A 16,091-nucleotide genomic window follows, 5' to 3' on the forward strand; every position below is an offset into this window, starting at 1 on the left:
AATATTGAAAGCAGGAACAAGAAGTGAGAGAGCCACAACCCTGTGCATGCCTATACTCAGGTTCAGACAGAGTACTGTGGTACTCCTGGGTTAAGTCAGAAGTGTGCTAAAGGCCTGGGAGAAATATGCTGGGCAAAGAAGACTACAGCATTTTGGATGATTTCCTTGAAACAGGTGATCCCTGGCAGAAGAAATGCCTTTGCATGTCTAAGCAAGAATTTGAGACATTATCCTGTTAGACATAGGGGCACATGGTGAGGAGCAACTCTGTGTCTTAAAACTGACCGCTGGAAATGCACATTAAGGGCTGCTGATCCAGTTTCTAAGGGTTTACTTAAACTATTGGGCTGAGCTTGGAAGGGTAAAGATGGAAGAATATCATACTTGGCTTAGGTAAGAGAATGCACATTTATCAGTGTCCAGGTTTAGAGCAAATTTGGGGAAGAATCCCCCAAAGGATCTCCGGTGGGAAAAGCAGATACAATCGGCCCCTCCCCCCAACTGGTCTGGGAGGGAAAAAATACCTCCTTGGAGAAAGGTGGAAAAAACCTGTTTATTAAACAATAAAACCAACACAATATCAAACAATGAGACCCCTTGCCACTTTAAAAGAGATGACAAACTGAGAAAACCCCGGGTTCAAGCAGCAGCTCATTCAGTCTCTGATCAGTCCCTCGGGTGCTGGAATTGTCGCAGGCCAGGCCTGGCCCGGTGGGCCACAGCTGCAGCTGCCGGTGCTCTCCTGGGTGTTCAGTCCAGAGCAGTTTCAAGAGGTCCAAAGAAAAAGGAAAAAAAATCAGTCCAGGGAACTTCTTTGCCTCAGCTAGCTAAAACTAACTAAAAAGCAAAAGAAGAGCTCTGTCCTGCTGTCTGTTCATTCACAGACAACACAGTCAGGAGCAGGAATGTGGAGGAGAAGTGCAGTGTCTGAAAACTAACTGCTGCTTCTTCTCTCCCCCCCTTCACTCTCTGGAACACTCTTAAAGGTACAAAACTTCAACATAAACAGAACGAGACAACTGGGGATAAAAGCATCATATAGTCAACCCAGGACAATCAGTGTTTTCAGTGCTAGGACAGTTTGGGGTCTGGGCAGAAGCATCATTGTGGACAACTGAGGCAGCTTCATGGAAAAAAAGCCTGATGTGCTGACTGTAGCTTGTAGGATCACTGATCAGGCCTTTGAAGCCTTGTTGTGGTTTAACCCCAGCCACAAACAAGCACCATGCTGCTGCTCACTCACCTTCCCCCATGGAAGGGAGAGAAATGGAAGAGTAAAAGTGAGAAAACTCACGGTTTGAGGTAGAGACAGTTTGATAGAGAAAGCAAAAGCTGCTCATGCAAACAGAGCAAAACAAGGAATTAATTCACCATTTCCCTTTGGCATACAGGTGTTCAGCCATCCCCAGGAAAGGCTCCATCATGCATAACAGGTACTTGGGAAGACAAACAGTATCACTCCAAATATCTCCCCTTATCTCACCTTCTTTGCCCAGCTCTATATGCTGAGCATGATCCCATATGGTGTGGGATATCCCCTTGGTCAGCTGGGGTCACCTGTCCTGGCTGTGTCTTGTCCAGACTCCTTGTGCACCCCCAGCCTTCTCACTGAGGGGTGGAGGGAGGAGCAGAAGAAGCCTTGGTGCTGTGCAAGCCCTGCTCAGCAGCAGTGAAAACATCCCTGTTTCCAGCACAAATCAAATCATAGCCTCATGCTAGTCACTGTAAAGAAAACAAATTCAATCCCAGCCAAAACCAGCACATGCCCTCATTAAGCAAGTTGCATTTTAAAAGCTTCAAGCCTTGTTCTGTTTATCTTGCAGGATCTTTAGCTTCTGTTTCTTTATAAAATGGGTAGAGCCATATGTACCATCATCGGTAACGTGATTTGGAAGGACTGTGGAAAAGGTGAGTATGTTTATTCCACAGGCCTGATGCTAGGCATGAAAGGAGTGGCAAGTGAGACATGCCATAAACAGGCAGAGCAGAAGCAGGAAATACTGAATGCCACAGGACTGAAGTTACTAACACTCTTAAAAGAGGAACTGGTTTAAATAAGGCCAAATTCTAACTCTCAGCTATGAAGTAAAAATCAGATTCAAGCGAACTTTCAAACAGATTTTTGAAAATTGTGTGGACATATCTGTGCTAGAGATCAGGAGCTGTGCCAGCATTTCTTATCACTGTGAGTAAGCAATGTGCAAGAGCACAAATTTGTTAGATTAAATCTCCACGTCCCACATGTTTGGTAATCCACAGAATCACATTAATGGATGTATTTATTACAGACTTGATGACACAGAGTGTGCACAGGGCTTAGGGAGCTTTCTTCTGATGAAGCAGAAAGACATGCAAATGCTGTTACTTGGACTGTACCTGGGATTTATGCTTGTGTTATGAAGAAATCAACAGGTTTTTTTGGGGGGGTATGAAGGAAGACCCATTTTAAAAGAAAAATTCTGTGCAAGAAGTATAAATCAGTAGCACAGTGACAACAACTGTCCTGGAGTTAAACCCCCGCCCCACCTATTGGCACCTATTATGCCAGGCATGATTTAAAGAATAGTGTCTCCTCTAAATGGAAAATAAAGAGACCCTAGAAAAGTTAGATGAGCTGTAGACCAGCTCTAAGCCAGCTCTACATTGGCTGTCTTGATCCGCTCACACGAAACCCCCCTGATTATTTTTGTTTTCTCCTTATCTGTTAGCAGAATGACTGTCTGGGATAATTTCTGACCAGTAGTGGTTTGTCTATGTACTTCAGCACGGCATGGCTGGAAAACCTCACTCAACAAATGAATGCACTGAGATTTTTTTTTCCTCAGAAACATAAAAGTTTAAGTCCATAGCTTCTGAAACACTTGGGCCTTCAGTTTCAAGTTTCCTTCCCAGCCAGACTCATGCTGTCTCTGTGTGAAAAATGCATATTTTATGATTAGTTTTTTGCAAGTATTAAAATGAATATTATATGTGTTATGTTAGAAAGTTATGCTGTATTAATTTTTTTAAGTAGTGTGTTAAATATAGTTTTAGGTTATAACATAATGTTAAAATAGAAACTATGTATGTGAGATATTTTTTTTAAAGAAAGGAATGAGGTACTTGCACCAGATAGCAGCCACAGGACACCAAAATCTTTCAGAGAAAAAAGAATTTATTGCTCCATTTTCAGAAGAAACTAACTCCTTCACACCCTGCCCAGCCCTGAAGATGCCATCAGGATTCAGAGGAAGAAGCTGACACTGACCAGACAGAATCCTGTGTTTGAATGGAATTTAAGCATCACGTATGAGATGTATAAATATGCAATGGGCTATTGTTTTTAAGGGTTAATCCTCTGTTAACGTGGGTCCTTTTTCGGGACTATTTTGCCAGAAAGAGGTACCTGGACTGTCTGTAACTCTTTGTTTTTATTGTCTTGTATTATCTTAATCCCAATTGTTCACATTTTTATTACTCTAATTATATTACTATTTTTATAACCATTTTATTACTATTAAACTTTTAAAATTCTAAAAGCGAGTGATTGGCGTTTTTCACACTCCGGAAAAACGGAGCCATTTCTGCAAACAGCGCAGGTGGGCACCTGTGGGCACACGCTCCATCCCAGTCAGGGATTAGATCCCCTGTGTAAAACCGTACACGTATACACACGTGGGTCAGGGTGAAATAGAGATTTCATTAGAAATCTCTCTCAATAGAGAGTTCATTTGAATTAGCAATATAAATTAAGCATTTAAAGTTTAGCTTGCAGAACTATGTGTTGAATTTTATCCTTTTCACTTAAGAAACCTCTGCCATGCTACAAAGGGCACAGGAAGATGCAAATTTCTGAAGCTTCTTGCATGAAGAACAACACCAGGCTAGACCAAGGGATGCAAAGAGCCCAGATAAAGGGACTCCTCCTTCTCCAAGCTAATCAAGGCCGACAGACGTACTCAGATAAGCGCCAAGAGACCAAAGCGCATGCGTAAAGTAGAAAAGTTCAACAGTTCAGTCATGAGGAAGACCACAGCCTTCAGCCTCAGAGACCACCAGAGAGCCCCGTGCTACCACCACAGCAAACAACGCGTGCCCACAAGGGCGCGGATGTGATTACCATGCGAGGCCAGGAAGGCGGGGCCAGGGGTTGAATATGCATGAAAAGTTGTAGTTGTAGTTTTTGTGTTTCTAATGTCTAAATGTACTGCATATGGAATACCTTTGTGAATAAAGATGTGGGTCAGACTGAGGCTCGCGGCACAAGTTTTCATGAGAGCTATCTCGCTTGTGCCGGGCGCTGACATACATACCCACTTCATAACTATATCTGGTTGTGGAGTTTATTTATTCTGCGTATCGCTTCAAGGGCAATCCCAGACACAAAAACAGGCTGGGCAGGGAAAGGATTGACAGCAGATTCTCTGAGGAGAAGGACTTGGGGGTGTTGGTTTGCATGAAGTTTAACAGGACCCGGCAATGTGCCCTCGCAGCCCAGAAAGCCAACCCTGTCCTGAGCTGCATCCATGGCAGGGGCGGTGGAATCAGATGATCTGGAAGGTCCCTTCCAGCCCAGCCCATCCTATGGCTCTATGGCATGTGTAGGTACATACAAACCCCCATGTGTATTTTTATGTGCTCTAAATACGGGTAGACAGTCACAGCACTGACAGCGCGCAGCCGCGGGCGGGGCGCCGTGGGATGGCATGTCCCTCGCAGGCCGCCGTCTCGCTCACGTGAGCGGCGTCACATGACGACGGCGGCGGCGGCGGGGCCGGCGGGTGCGCGCTCTGCCCGGGCTGCCCAGGGCAGCCGCGGCCTCCTCTGCTCTGCTCTCCTCTCCTCTCCTTCCCTCCTCCTCTTCATTCCCTCCCCGCTTCCTTCCCTCCGGCCCCGCACGGCCTCCGCCGCCGGCACACCCCTGCGGTGAGTGGGAGCTGCCCCGGGCCCTGGCGCGGTGGGTGCTGGTGTCGGGCCGTGCCGCCTCACGGGCTCTGGCGGGGGCTCCGCGGCTGCCGCCAGGCTCCGGGCTCTGCCGGGCCCCTGGGTGAGCCCTGCCGGGAGCGGCAGGACCGTGCCTGCTCTGTCTCAGGCGCTGCTGCTGCGGCTCAACTGCAGCTCCGAAACCGCTGGTACCGAGCCTGCCCTCGGGCGGTGTTCGAGTGGCTCTGGGTGGGTCACAGGGCCTGGGAACCTTCCGTGGGCACTGAAGGACACAGCGGTGCCGCCTGTGTGCGGGTCTGCTCACTGAAGTGGTTTCAGAGGAAGGGCATTTGTCCTTTTCTGCCCAGGATAGTTCCTTATTTTTCTGGTTTCTTTTGATAAAACTGTATTTTCATTCAGTCATAGAGGCAGGGTGGGTTTGTGAGGGATAGGCCTGAAGGTGCCAGTTTGCTCTTGCTTGGTCTGTAAGGGCCCCAGAGCAGGCCAGAAACAGGCTGTGTGGAGAGGCTGGGTACAGGTCAGGCTGTAAGCAATTCCAGCTCTAGCTGGATCTGGAGTCTCTGCCAACACACTTCTTGTTTTGGCATCAACGTCAGGTGGAGATTTAAACCGCAAAGGAAGGGGGAAGAAGTGGTGAAGGTCACTGTCTGTGGTAATGTGCTGTATCCTGATAAAGAGCTTCTGTCCGTATTTATTTTTCAGTTTGCTTTCTGTACACTAATGATCTTGATTTTCTTGTTAAGTTTGTGTAGCATGGATTTAATGTATATACTTGTGGGTTTTTTTTCCTCCCTGAAGTTGTAGTTTGCATGTTTCTAATGTCTAAATGCTCTTAGACAAATATCTGAAGTAAATCAGTCCTAAGGTGTGGGGGTGGGGAGGATATGCGCTGAATTTTAACTATGGAAAGAAGATCTGGAAAGAAGACAGGTTCTCTTATCTTTAGGGCTACTTGGATGATGCAGAAGAGGCACCTTAATTTAAGTAACTTAATTTCATTGTTCAAGGATTCACAAGACTGGGAGTTATTTAGTAATGGTCTGTGTCTTTTATTTTAGTGAACTTATGATTGAGTGTGTAGGTTTGGCTTATTTTTGTTTCCAATAAGCCATGCTTTAAGTACTTTATAAAACTTGGATTTTTTCAGAAGCTAACTAGTACAGTGTTAAGGAATGGGACACCTGGAAACTGATTTTTCTTTTCATTTCTTTAAAATATTAACAGACAGATACTCTGCTGTTTAATGAGAGGTCTCAAATCTGGTTTGCATTTCTAGGTACACTTTAATTATCAGTCAAGATGGATATCAGAGGTGCTGTGGATGCTGCTGTCCCAACAAACATCATTGCTGCCAAAGCTGCTGAGGTTCGGGCAAACAAAGTAAACTGGCAGTCATATCTCCAGTAAGTAAAACATTTCCACATTCTTTTCCCCCTTTAAGTGTTAGACTTTTTGAGATTTTAGGCTCCAGTGGAGCATTATGTTGCAGTGAAGAATGCTCTGTCAGCTTGGAAGTAGTTGGAAAAAATCTACATTAAATGGAAGTGGCTGTGGAAAATTTTCTTATGACTTATTACCAGAAGGGGAACTCTACTTGTATCAGCTGAATGTTGTAATAGCAAATGGGACAGGTTTGCACAAATGTTTGGTAAAACTGTTTCTTTGCCTGGTAATTCAAACACCAGTCTCAATTTCAGCCTTATTGGGTGACTGCTGAATTAAGAAGTGTTTACAGTAATAATTGTCTTAAGTGTAAGTATAGTATGTCTGTTGCTGCAGTGCTTTTTGTGGGAATACAAATTGTACTAGCAAAACTGGAGTGGTAGTCCAGGAAAAAAAGCTGTACCTTAAGTAAAGGAGCATTAATTCTGGAGGACAACTTAAGCAAGCAAATTGGGGAGTAGGCTGAAACAGATGCTTCAGTCTGGGGAGAGCTGTGCTGCTGTTCCAGGCAGGCTCAGAGTTTCCTTTTGCATGGATGTGATGGCACCAGGAGAAGCAAGAGGGCATAGAGACAAGCTGAGGAAAGGTTTTATGGGTGAGGTAGGAAATGGGGAGAAGAAACAGACTTTTCACTAGTCCTCTGTACTCTGAAGTGAAATGAAACATTCTTGCAGCCTGTTCCTTGTGACAGGTGTATGTGAGAAATATTGACAAAGTGCAAATTACTTTATAATTAATTGCTTTGTAACTAAAGAGGAAGAAATCTTCATGATTATAGAGACACATACCATACTGATGATGCTTTCTGATTATCAACATTATACCACTTTAAAAAATAGGGTTTTTTTTCAGATTGCTGTGGTACATATAAATATGTCATATTTGCAATAACCTTGCAAAACTGCACTCATGTAAGCTGAGAAATGCTAACCCAGTGGAATCTTACTAATGACTACCTGCTTTGCCCTGTCCTGTGTATTTCAGACTTGCTTATTCCCTTCATTGAATTGTATTATTCTTTTCTATGTGATTGTATATCCACATGATAAATCTGCATAAAGGAACTGATCTTCTGAGAACTTTTTTTTCTAGGCTATTCTTAAGATGGATCAGTTCCTGGTTGAGTGTGGTGCTCAGTGGCTTTGCAGGCAAAAGAGAAAGGTTGGGGTGGTAACCTGGCAGTGGCAGCTCCCAAGCACTTCTCAAACAATCTAAGTGGCTTTTGCTGTTACTGTGTGCCCTTTTGTCTGTCTGACAGGGAATGTGTCCCAAGGACACCTGGACAGATGTTCCTGTGCTGTCCTAGTGGCAGTGATGGTTTGCAGTTACTTAGGATAAAAGTGGGAGTACAGTTAGTTGTTCACTGTTCATGGAAATGAATATGAGATTCTTTCTCTACTTCTCTAGTGTTTCTATAGGGCTGGTGAGAAAAATCTGTTACTTTTGTATAGGGGATGGCTCTATTTGACAAGGAGTTGAATTTGTGTGGTATTATTTGTTTGGCTATGTGGTCTGCTGTTAGTAATTTTAATTTATTCTTGGAATTGTCTTTCTCTGGTGCAGTGTGTGAAACAGGGAGTTTAGTTTATGAATCCGGCAGCAAATTTTTATATAACTTCTTTTGACCAGAGGGCAGGGTTCCTTTTTGGATTTTACATGTAGAATTTGACTTGGTTTTGTTCTGGAATCTATGAAGAAAGAATAAACTAGTTATTTCCTCTCTTGGAATTAGCTAGGTTTTGGAGGCTATTGTAGTACATCTGGGTATTATGATCCTATGAGAGGATGAGTGAGACTTTCTGAGGCTTGGTGTCCTTTGTATGTCAATAACAGTGTGTCCTCTTTATTATTGCTCTGAAATAAATGTAATTTTTTTGTCTTGTATCGACTGAGGAACAAAGCCTGGCTGTCTGAATAAGTTGGCTTCAAGGACTGACTTAAATGGTGCCAGAGGGATTGTGGAGCTTCTTGAGGATAACTTCTTCTTTGCCTGAGGAGTTTCCTTACAGTGAGTTATTGAAAAGCATCAGCAGAACTTTTGGTGCTTCCAAAGGAAATAAACTCATGCCTTGATTTGGACATGTCCTTTTTTACAATGGACAGGTTTGGATGTGATGGTGTCTTTGAGGCTGAGGTTTAAGGGGTTTCTTGGAAAGTCAGTCAGTGCAGTTATTTGATTCATTTCTGCAATGAAACACACTATTAAATGAGTAGAAAGTACTTTCTCTGATGCACCTGTTAGAGGCAGGTCAGAGTGGTTTGTTTTGGTCTGGTTTGTGGAGAAGGAAAATGGGGTGCTTGAAAGGACATTTCTCTTTCTTTTGAGCTCCTTGTTCTGATTATCTGTGCACTTACTGTGGTAAACTTGCATATAAATATGTATGAAGGAATTATTTCAACTCATCAGATGTTTTTAAATGAAAGGAAATATTTTTCTTTTCCCTAAGTTAACACATCAACTCAGGTGTGACATGATTTTTGCTTCTTAAACATGATTTATGCTTCTTAGACTAGAGGCAGTATTTATGTAGTTGAAGAAACTGTAGATAGTACTTAGATAGTTGAAGTCAAAGAATTTCACAAGAAATTCTGATGAGGTGTTTTTTCTCCTCTGCCTGTGGCAGTTGTGTGTGTGTAAAGGTGCTTTGAAGATTGCATCACTTGCAACAGCATTGGGCTCAGGGTCACCCAGAAGGGCATCTGAAGTTCTTTTTTTCCTTTCTCTGTTCCTCAGTGCAAAAGTAAAATGGCTCACTTGTAGCTGGTCAGACTTCAGTAGCCTGACTTCTCTTGTAGAGTCAGTTTAAGCTAAAGATTAACTGACAGTGTTTATTCCATCTCTGAAGGTTGTAACTGTAAACTGAATATCAAACTACACTAACACACAACTGCTGACTTTTGATGTTTTTTCTGTATACTCTTAGATATGACAGTTGTCTATATTGCCAGCTTCCTTGTGTGTTCACTGCTCCTTAGAAAATGAGGCTGCGGAAAAAAAAATCTGGTGCTAAAATGTATCCTTTCTTTATGTTGGATTCCAGCTGGGGTCCGTGTCTGAGGGGGAGGAAAGTAACAAACTTGTAGCAGTGGAAGGTGATGTGTGGGTCTGCCTGTGGAAGCTTTAGTTCTGTGCGAACTTTGCTGCCTTTGGATCTTGAGATTGGTTGCAGTTCAGAGGTGTGGGTGCCCTCCTTGAGTTAAAAAGCCATTTGCTTTTTTGCTCTGTGTGGTTGCTTTCAGCATTTGCCTCAGAGTGTCAGAATGCCAGGGGAGGGTGTGTTGGCTTGCTTGAAGCAGGTTTGGGTTTGCTTTCTTAGGGTAGTAAATGAGTTCTGTGGAAAACTGGACTTGTTTCAGAGTTCACCTTGCACCTTACTGCACTGTAGGTTTTCTAGATACACTGCATTTGACAGTACTTATTATTTAATCAGATGAGATACTTGATGGCTAATTTGTACATGGTGTCCTGTGTGTTTTCAAATACTTCACATGCATGTTTGTGAATTCTGATGCTAAAGTATCTGTTCTATTTTCCTGGGGGTGGAAGAACCTTCTAAAGCAGGTTAAATATGTCACATTTTAAAAGTCACTCTTGTCTTAGAGGAAATATAGAAGTTTCCTAATTTGTAGTATGTGGGGGATTTTCTTCTGTTTTGTTTTGTAGTTTGTTTTTTTTTTTTTTCCCTCAAATCTGGTTGAGTCTTGTAGAGTACATTCAGTCTGTTTTACTGTTTTAATTTTGTAGTGCTAAAACTGTTGAGCAGTTGGATACATTTAGTGTCTCTAGTACATGCAAAGTACTTAGATACCTAGATAAAAGAAATTATGCCTTGATATGGTGGGCTCATATGAGCTTCATATTGGCTGCATAGATAGTCAATTTTTTTAATATAAAAAACCCAAAAACAAAGTAAAAACCAAACAAAAATACCCTAACCTTCAGAGTGTCTTGCTAAATCATCCAAACAAAAAAAAAAACAAGAAAAAGGAACAAGAGTTGATGGAGGAAGTGCACAACTGAAAGAAGTAATCACAAGATTCTGAGTCATATTGAGTGATCAGGTGGATTTAAAAATGGTGGTCTTGCAAATTCATGCTTTCTGAATCCTTGAGTTTCAGTTTTGTCTCCTCTAGCAAGTGCTCTCAAAGGCAGCTCTTGGTATCCCCAGAACAGAGCCTTGAAAGGTGCTTACAGGGCTCCTGTCCTAAACCTGATATTCTCAGACAGGAGGAAAAAAAAAGGGGGAAATTCACACATTGAGATAAAGAGACTTTAATGGAACAGAAAAAGAGAGGAAAAAAAAAATAAAGGGTTCATACTAGGTCTACAGCACAGAACTGTACCAGCTACTGGGAAGAATATTAACTATCCCAGCTGAAACCAGGACACAGCTGAAGCTGAAAGGGACTTCCATCTTGGCAAAAGACTGAAGACACATCCTGGAAAAGAACAAGTTAAATGGCTGCTAGGAAGAGGGATGGAAGAAGGCTTTGGTTGCTTGTTTGCTAAAAGGTGCTGGGAAATTTTTGTTGCTTTGAAGAGAGGGTGAGGAAAATGTGTAATAGCATCATGGGACTCAGTATCAGCTGTCTGAGTCTGAGGCTGTTCTGCACTTTCTCATGATTTTTGCTTGGTTTTTCTTAAAACCCCCCCCTTTAAGGTTTACTGTATAATCAGTCATTTCAATTTTAAAATAAGATGAATGGAAATAGATGCATTTGAAATTACTAAAACTATTAATCAGATGTATGAGTTTGTTGATAAAATATTAACAGCTTGTTTAAAAAGCTGTCAGATCCCTTGTAATGTTTGTATGGGTTGGAAGATGTATTTTTGAATGGCACTAACAAAGCGATAGAGAATAAACTTCAATGTCTTTTTTTTCCTTTAACAGCAATATCAATCCCCACATCTTTTTTCTTTGTTTCCTGTGGCCTAATGTATGATAAAAGCAAAAGCTTGAAAGCTTTTTTCCTTTGCAGTTGGCAGACCTCTTCTAATAGCCTGACTGCAAAGAAGTATCTCTCTTCATGGGCTGAGGCTTTCTCCGTCATTAAAGCTGAAAATTAAGGGTTCGTCTTAGGTCATCTTTGAAGTGTTTTGTAAATGGCAATATTCTTATAAACAAGCAGCTTATCTGGTTACTTTTGTATCAGTATGATCCATGAATCCCTGGCTTGGTCAGCATTATTTGGAACAAAAGAGGCTTCTAGTTGTGGGTCTTTAAATTCAATATTTGTGGCAGATGAATTGTCCAGCTCTTTCCATAACTATTTAAATCCAACCTTAATAGGCAAGAAAGGGCATAGGTCAGTCTAAAAGGCATGGTAGCAGCACGATCATCATTGGCCAATCACATATGATATGATTCATCTATAATAATTCAATTCAATAATTTTTGCAGAAGTTGGGCAAGGGCTATCCTACCACTGGCTTTACGAATCTTCCCTCTAGTAAATCTTGGTTGTCTTTCCTCAGTGCATGTGAGGATATCTGTAACAAAGCAGCTGCAATACCTATGTTCTTTGCTTCAATAGTAAATAGATAAAAGGTGGCTCTGTGATGAGGCCATACTCAAGACATAATCATCCAAGTAAGAGCAAAGAAAAAAAACTCATTGTAGGTCTTAGTTTTCTGTTTCAAGAATCCAGGTGAGCCCGTTGGGTAAAAAAAACCGTGAACACTTCCTGCAAAGTTTACAATGATTTTAATGTAATCTCTAGTCATGGAACATCTGAAAACTGACCTTGAATATGGAAAAGATGGGTGAAGAGTCCATGCTTTGTAGCTTTGCAAAGTGGAAGAGGCATTTCATTCAGTGGAAATATTAAAAGGAGATGAGTCCTGGAAATAACTGAAGCAGGAGTGTCTAATGCTTTCATCCCCTGTGACTGTGCGTGATTTTCTTCTTTCCTGAAGCCCTCTTGGTATTATCTAGTAAAGATAGTCACCTATTAAAATCTTGGATAATTTTAGGACTACTTGATTTAAAATTACTTTTCTTACCTGAAGAGTACCTGACTGTGCTATTTTGACAATTTTTTTTATTTCTTGTGATGTGAAGTTTTGTATTATAAAAAACCCCAGTAGTGTTCTGCCAGTCTGTCTGACTCCTCAGCTGAGTCTACAGCTTTCTGAAATAGCACTGATGATGGCAGTAACCACTTGAACATTAAGTTCAAGAGAAGATTAAGTAGACATCTGTTATCTTAGAGGTGTCCACAACAGTTCACTATATCAAACCCCCTTGCTATGTGTTTAGATGAACTTGCATGCATATCAGTTTTTAAACTCAAGATGGGATTAGTGAAAGCTAAAAATAAATTAGGAACCATGATCTCTGTTCTCCTTACAGTTTTCTTCAGTGCTTACAGCAAACTTAAAGTAACAATTAATTTTGTTTTTCAGCACTTATTTCTTGGTTGGATTAGACTGTTACTCATGTTATGTATTATCATTTTGGCATAACATGCTAGCTGTGTGTAATTCAGTTCTTACAACTGACATTGCGTTCAGCCCCTGGAAGTTTAAAAATTATTTGGAGAATGCTGTTCAGAGGTGATGCATAGGGAAGACTTTTGAGAGATTATTCCACCATAAGTTTTAAATTTTTTTACATGAGACCCTTTGCAGGAAGGAGCCTGTTACATTGTTGTGGGCTACAGTATCAACCATATCACTTTACCAATGCTGTATCTCCTCTGCTCTGCCCTCGCAAGACCCTGCCTGAAATGCTGCATCCAGCTCTGAGGTCCTCAGCACAACAAAGACATGGACCTGTTGGAGCAGGACCACCAACATGATCAGAGGGCTGGAGCACATCTCCTGCAAAAACAGGCTGAGAGAGTTGGAGTAGTTTGGCCTGGAGAAGAGAAGACTTTGGGGATCCCTTCCAGTACCTCAGCAGGGCTTACGAAAAGGAGGGAGAGAGACTTTTTGTACAGGCATATAGTGACAGAACAATGGGCAATGGTTTTAAACTGAAGCAGGGAAGGTTTAGATTAGATGTTAAGAAGAAATTCTTAACTGCAAGGTTGGTAAAGCAGTGGAACAGGCTGCCCAGAGAGTTGTGGCTGCTTTATCCTTGGATGAGTTAAAGGCCAGGTTGGACTGGGCTCTTCAAGGTTGCTTCCAAGCTAAACTATTTTATGATTCTATGATAGCTCAAGATGAAGGAAACAAGGTTTATATGGTGAGCTGATGTTGGCAGGTCACTAGGTGTCCATCAGGATAGGACACACTTGCTCCATCAAGAGAACAGGGGAAAAAGCATGACAAAAAGCTCGGGTTGAGGTGTGAGGACAGGGAGATCACTGACCACTTACTATCATGGGCAAAACAGGCTCTACGTGGTGAAATTAAATTCGTTTATTGCTGTTTAAATGGAGTAGGTTAATGAAAAATAGGAAAAAATCAAAGAACCACCTCCTGCCGTCTCCCTTCTTCTCAGGCTCAAGTTGGCTTCAGCTTCTCTGCCTCCTTGCTTTGAGTGGTGTAGGGGAGTGGGGTATGGAGGCTGTGGCCATTTTTTAAGACTCAGTCTCTGCTGCTCCTTCCTTCTTACACTCTTCCCCTGCTCCATCCTGAGGTGTCCTACTCATTGTTGATGGTCATTCACAAACTCATCCAGCATGGATCCTTTCTGCAGATTCCAGTCTTCCAGGCATGTACTGCTCCAGGCCCTGCAAGAAAACAAGGTCACAGGTCTTGCAAGAAAACCTGCATGAACTGCAGTTTCCTGTAAGGCACATCTGCCTGCTCCAGCATGGGTGTCCTCCATGGACTGCAGGTGGATCTCTGCTCCCCCAGGACCTCCATGGGCTGCAGGTGGATCTCTGCTCCCCTAGTACCTCCATGGGCTGCAGGTGGATCTCTGCTCCCCTAGTACCTCCATGGGCTGCAGGTGGATCTCTGCTCCCCCAGGACCTCCATGGGCTGCAGGTGGATCTCTGCTCCCCCTAGGACCTCCATGGGCCACAAGGGCACAGCTGCCTCACCATGGTCTTCACCGCAGGCTGGCTGCGGGGGAATCTGTGCTCTGGCACATGGATCACCTTCTCTCCCTCCTTGTGCACTGATCTGGCAGTCAGCAGAGTTGTTTCTTTCACGTGTCCTCAGTCCTGTCTCAGCTGCTGTTGCACAGCAGTTTTTACTCCTTAAATGTGTTATCACAGAGGTGCTACTGTCATTACTGAGTGGCTCAGGTTGGGTCATGGTGGGTCTGTCCTGGAGCTGGCTGGAACTGGCTCTGTCTGACACAGGGGCCACTTCTGGTGTCTTCTCATAGGAGCCATCCAAGCAGTCCCCTACTAACACAGCCTTGCCATGCGAACCCAGCACAGCTATTTCCAACTTACTGTTCGTGTTACTTACAGTTTAATGCTTTGTTTTTCAGAGGTCAGATGATTTCAGGTGAAGACTGTGAATTTATTCAGCGATTTGAACAGAAAAGAAATCCAGAAGAAAAACAGGAGTTGTTGCAAACAGAAGGCAATCAAGTAACTTTCTTTTAATGAAGTCTCTTTTGGGGAGGAGGGAAATATTCAAATCTACTCTTATTTTATTGTTGTTAACTGTATGCATACAATTAAGATGTTCTAGAATAAGTATAAAGCTTACTATCGTGATTCTTTTATTTTTCCTTAGATCTGGGTTGGATGTTATTTCATTATATTTAAAACCTACTAAATAATTAAATATCATCTGCCTTTGACTCTGTTGTGGGACTAACTAGCTCAAGGATGTCCTTGATGGACTGCAGGTGGATCTCTGCTCCCCCTCATCCCAGTTTACTTAATCATGCACACTTGTACTTGAGTCACTTCTTTTTTTTGAGATTTTTTTCTTTATAGTTTATTGATGACAGCTGCTACCAGTAAGATTGCTGCTTAGTTAGCTAAGCAATTATAATTAGTTAGAGCATGAAGTCCATTGACTGCTAAGGTGGATTCACTTGGACATGGGTGTCTTTTGTCATTTAAGGCATGGTAAGATAAGAGACCTTTGCATTGGACAGAGCTGATTAGGACTGAATCAGTCCTTTGCCCTTATGGAGACCAGACAGGATGCCCAAAGGCACTTCAATAACATTTGAATCAGTAGAATCTCAGTCTGAGGTTCTAGCACAGAATGTCAGACATCAAGAGGATTGGGAGAGGCAGTGAGGAAGGGGAAGTGTAGATGCTTTCAAAACACAAACATTTATGGCCATTTTTTCTACTTTAATTTTAGGCTGTTTGTTTTGGTTTTGTATTTCTCTTCTCTTGAAATTAGGGTGTGTTACTGTTATCTAATGGATCATAGTTTGCATAGTACCAAAAACATGTGGTGTACTTTATATGTTACTACATAATTACAATGTAGCAGTTCAACATTCAATTTTCTTTGTGGTTTAGCTGAATTTGGTGAAGGGGGAGGAAGAAGTGTAAAAAGTAATGTTGTAACTATTTCAGCATATTGCTGAAATTGTAACAGTCTTCAAAGAGGAACAAAGATTTTTCTACATACTTACTTTTCTTACTATATAGTAAGCGAATAGGGGAGTTACCTGTCTTCCTCCCTCCATTCAAACTGCTGAAACTTTTTTTGTGCTCTTAGTTGCTGTTCTGTCAGTTTACTTGATCTCACTACCATTAAAAGAAGGGTGCTGGGGGAGGCTTTTCTAATCTGACTTGCAACCAAGTATGTTGGTGACTTTCACTAGCAAGTACTTATTTAATTTGAA

At 42.2% G+C, this 16,091-nt stretch overlaps 1 protein-coding gene across 1 annotated transcript in view; it reads left to right on the forward strand.

Moving 5' to 3' along the window:
- The first annotated feature begins 4,781 nt into the window (after window positions 1-4,781).
- Window positions 4,782-16,091, forward strand: part of ATP6V1H (ATPase H+ transporting V1 subunit H) — a 47,673-nt gene continuing 36,363 nt past the window's right edge. The window contains exons 1-3 of the mRNA XM_054285146.1: window positions 4,782-4,905; window positions 6,200-6,326; window positions 14,763-14,865. Of these exons, the coding sequence (XP_054141121.1) occupies window positions 6,223-6,326; window positions 14,763-14,865 (207 nt within the window). The 5' untranslated portion in view covers window positions 4,782-4,905; window positions 6,200-6,222. The remainder of the gene's footprint in view (window positions 4,906-6,199; window positions 6,327-14,762; window positions 14,866-16,091) is intronic.

The sequence above is a fragment of the Melozone crissalis genome, unplaced genomic scaffold (genome assembly GCF_028551555.1).
Source record: "Melozone crissalis strain CALT ecotype California unplaced genomic scaffold, PUWL_Pcris_2 ptg000042l_1, whole genome shotgun sequence".
NCBI classification, from domain to species: domain Eukaryota; kingdom Metazoa; phylum Chordata; class Aves; order Passeriformes; family Passerellidae; genus Melozone; species Melozone crissalis.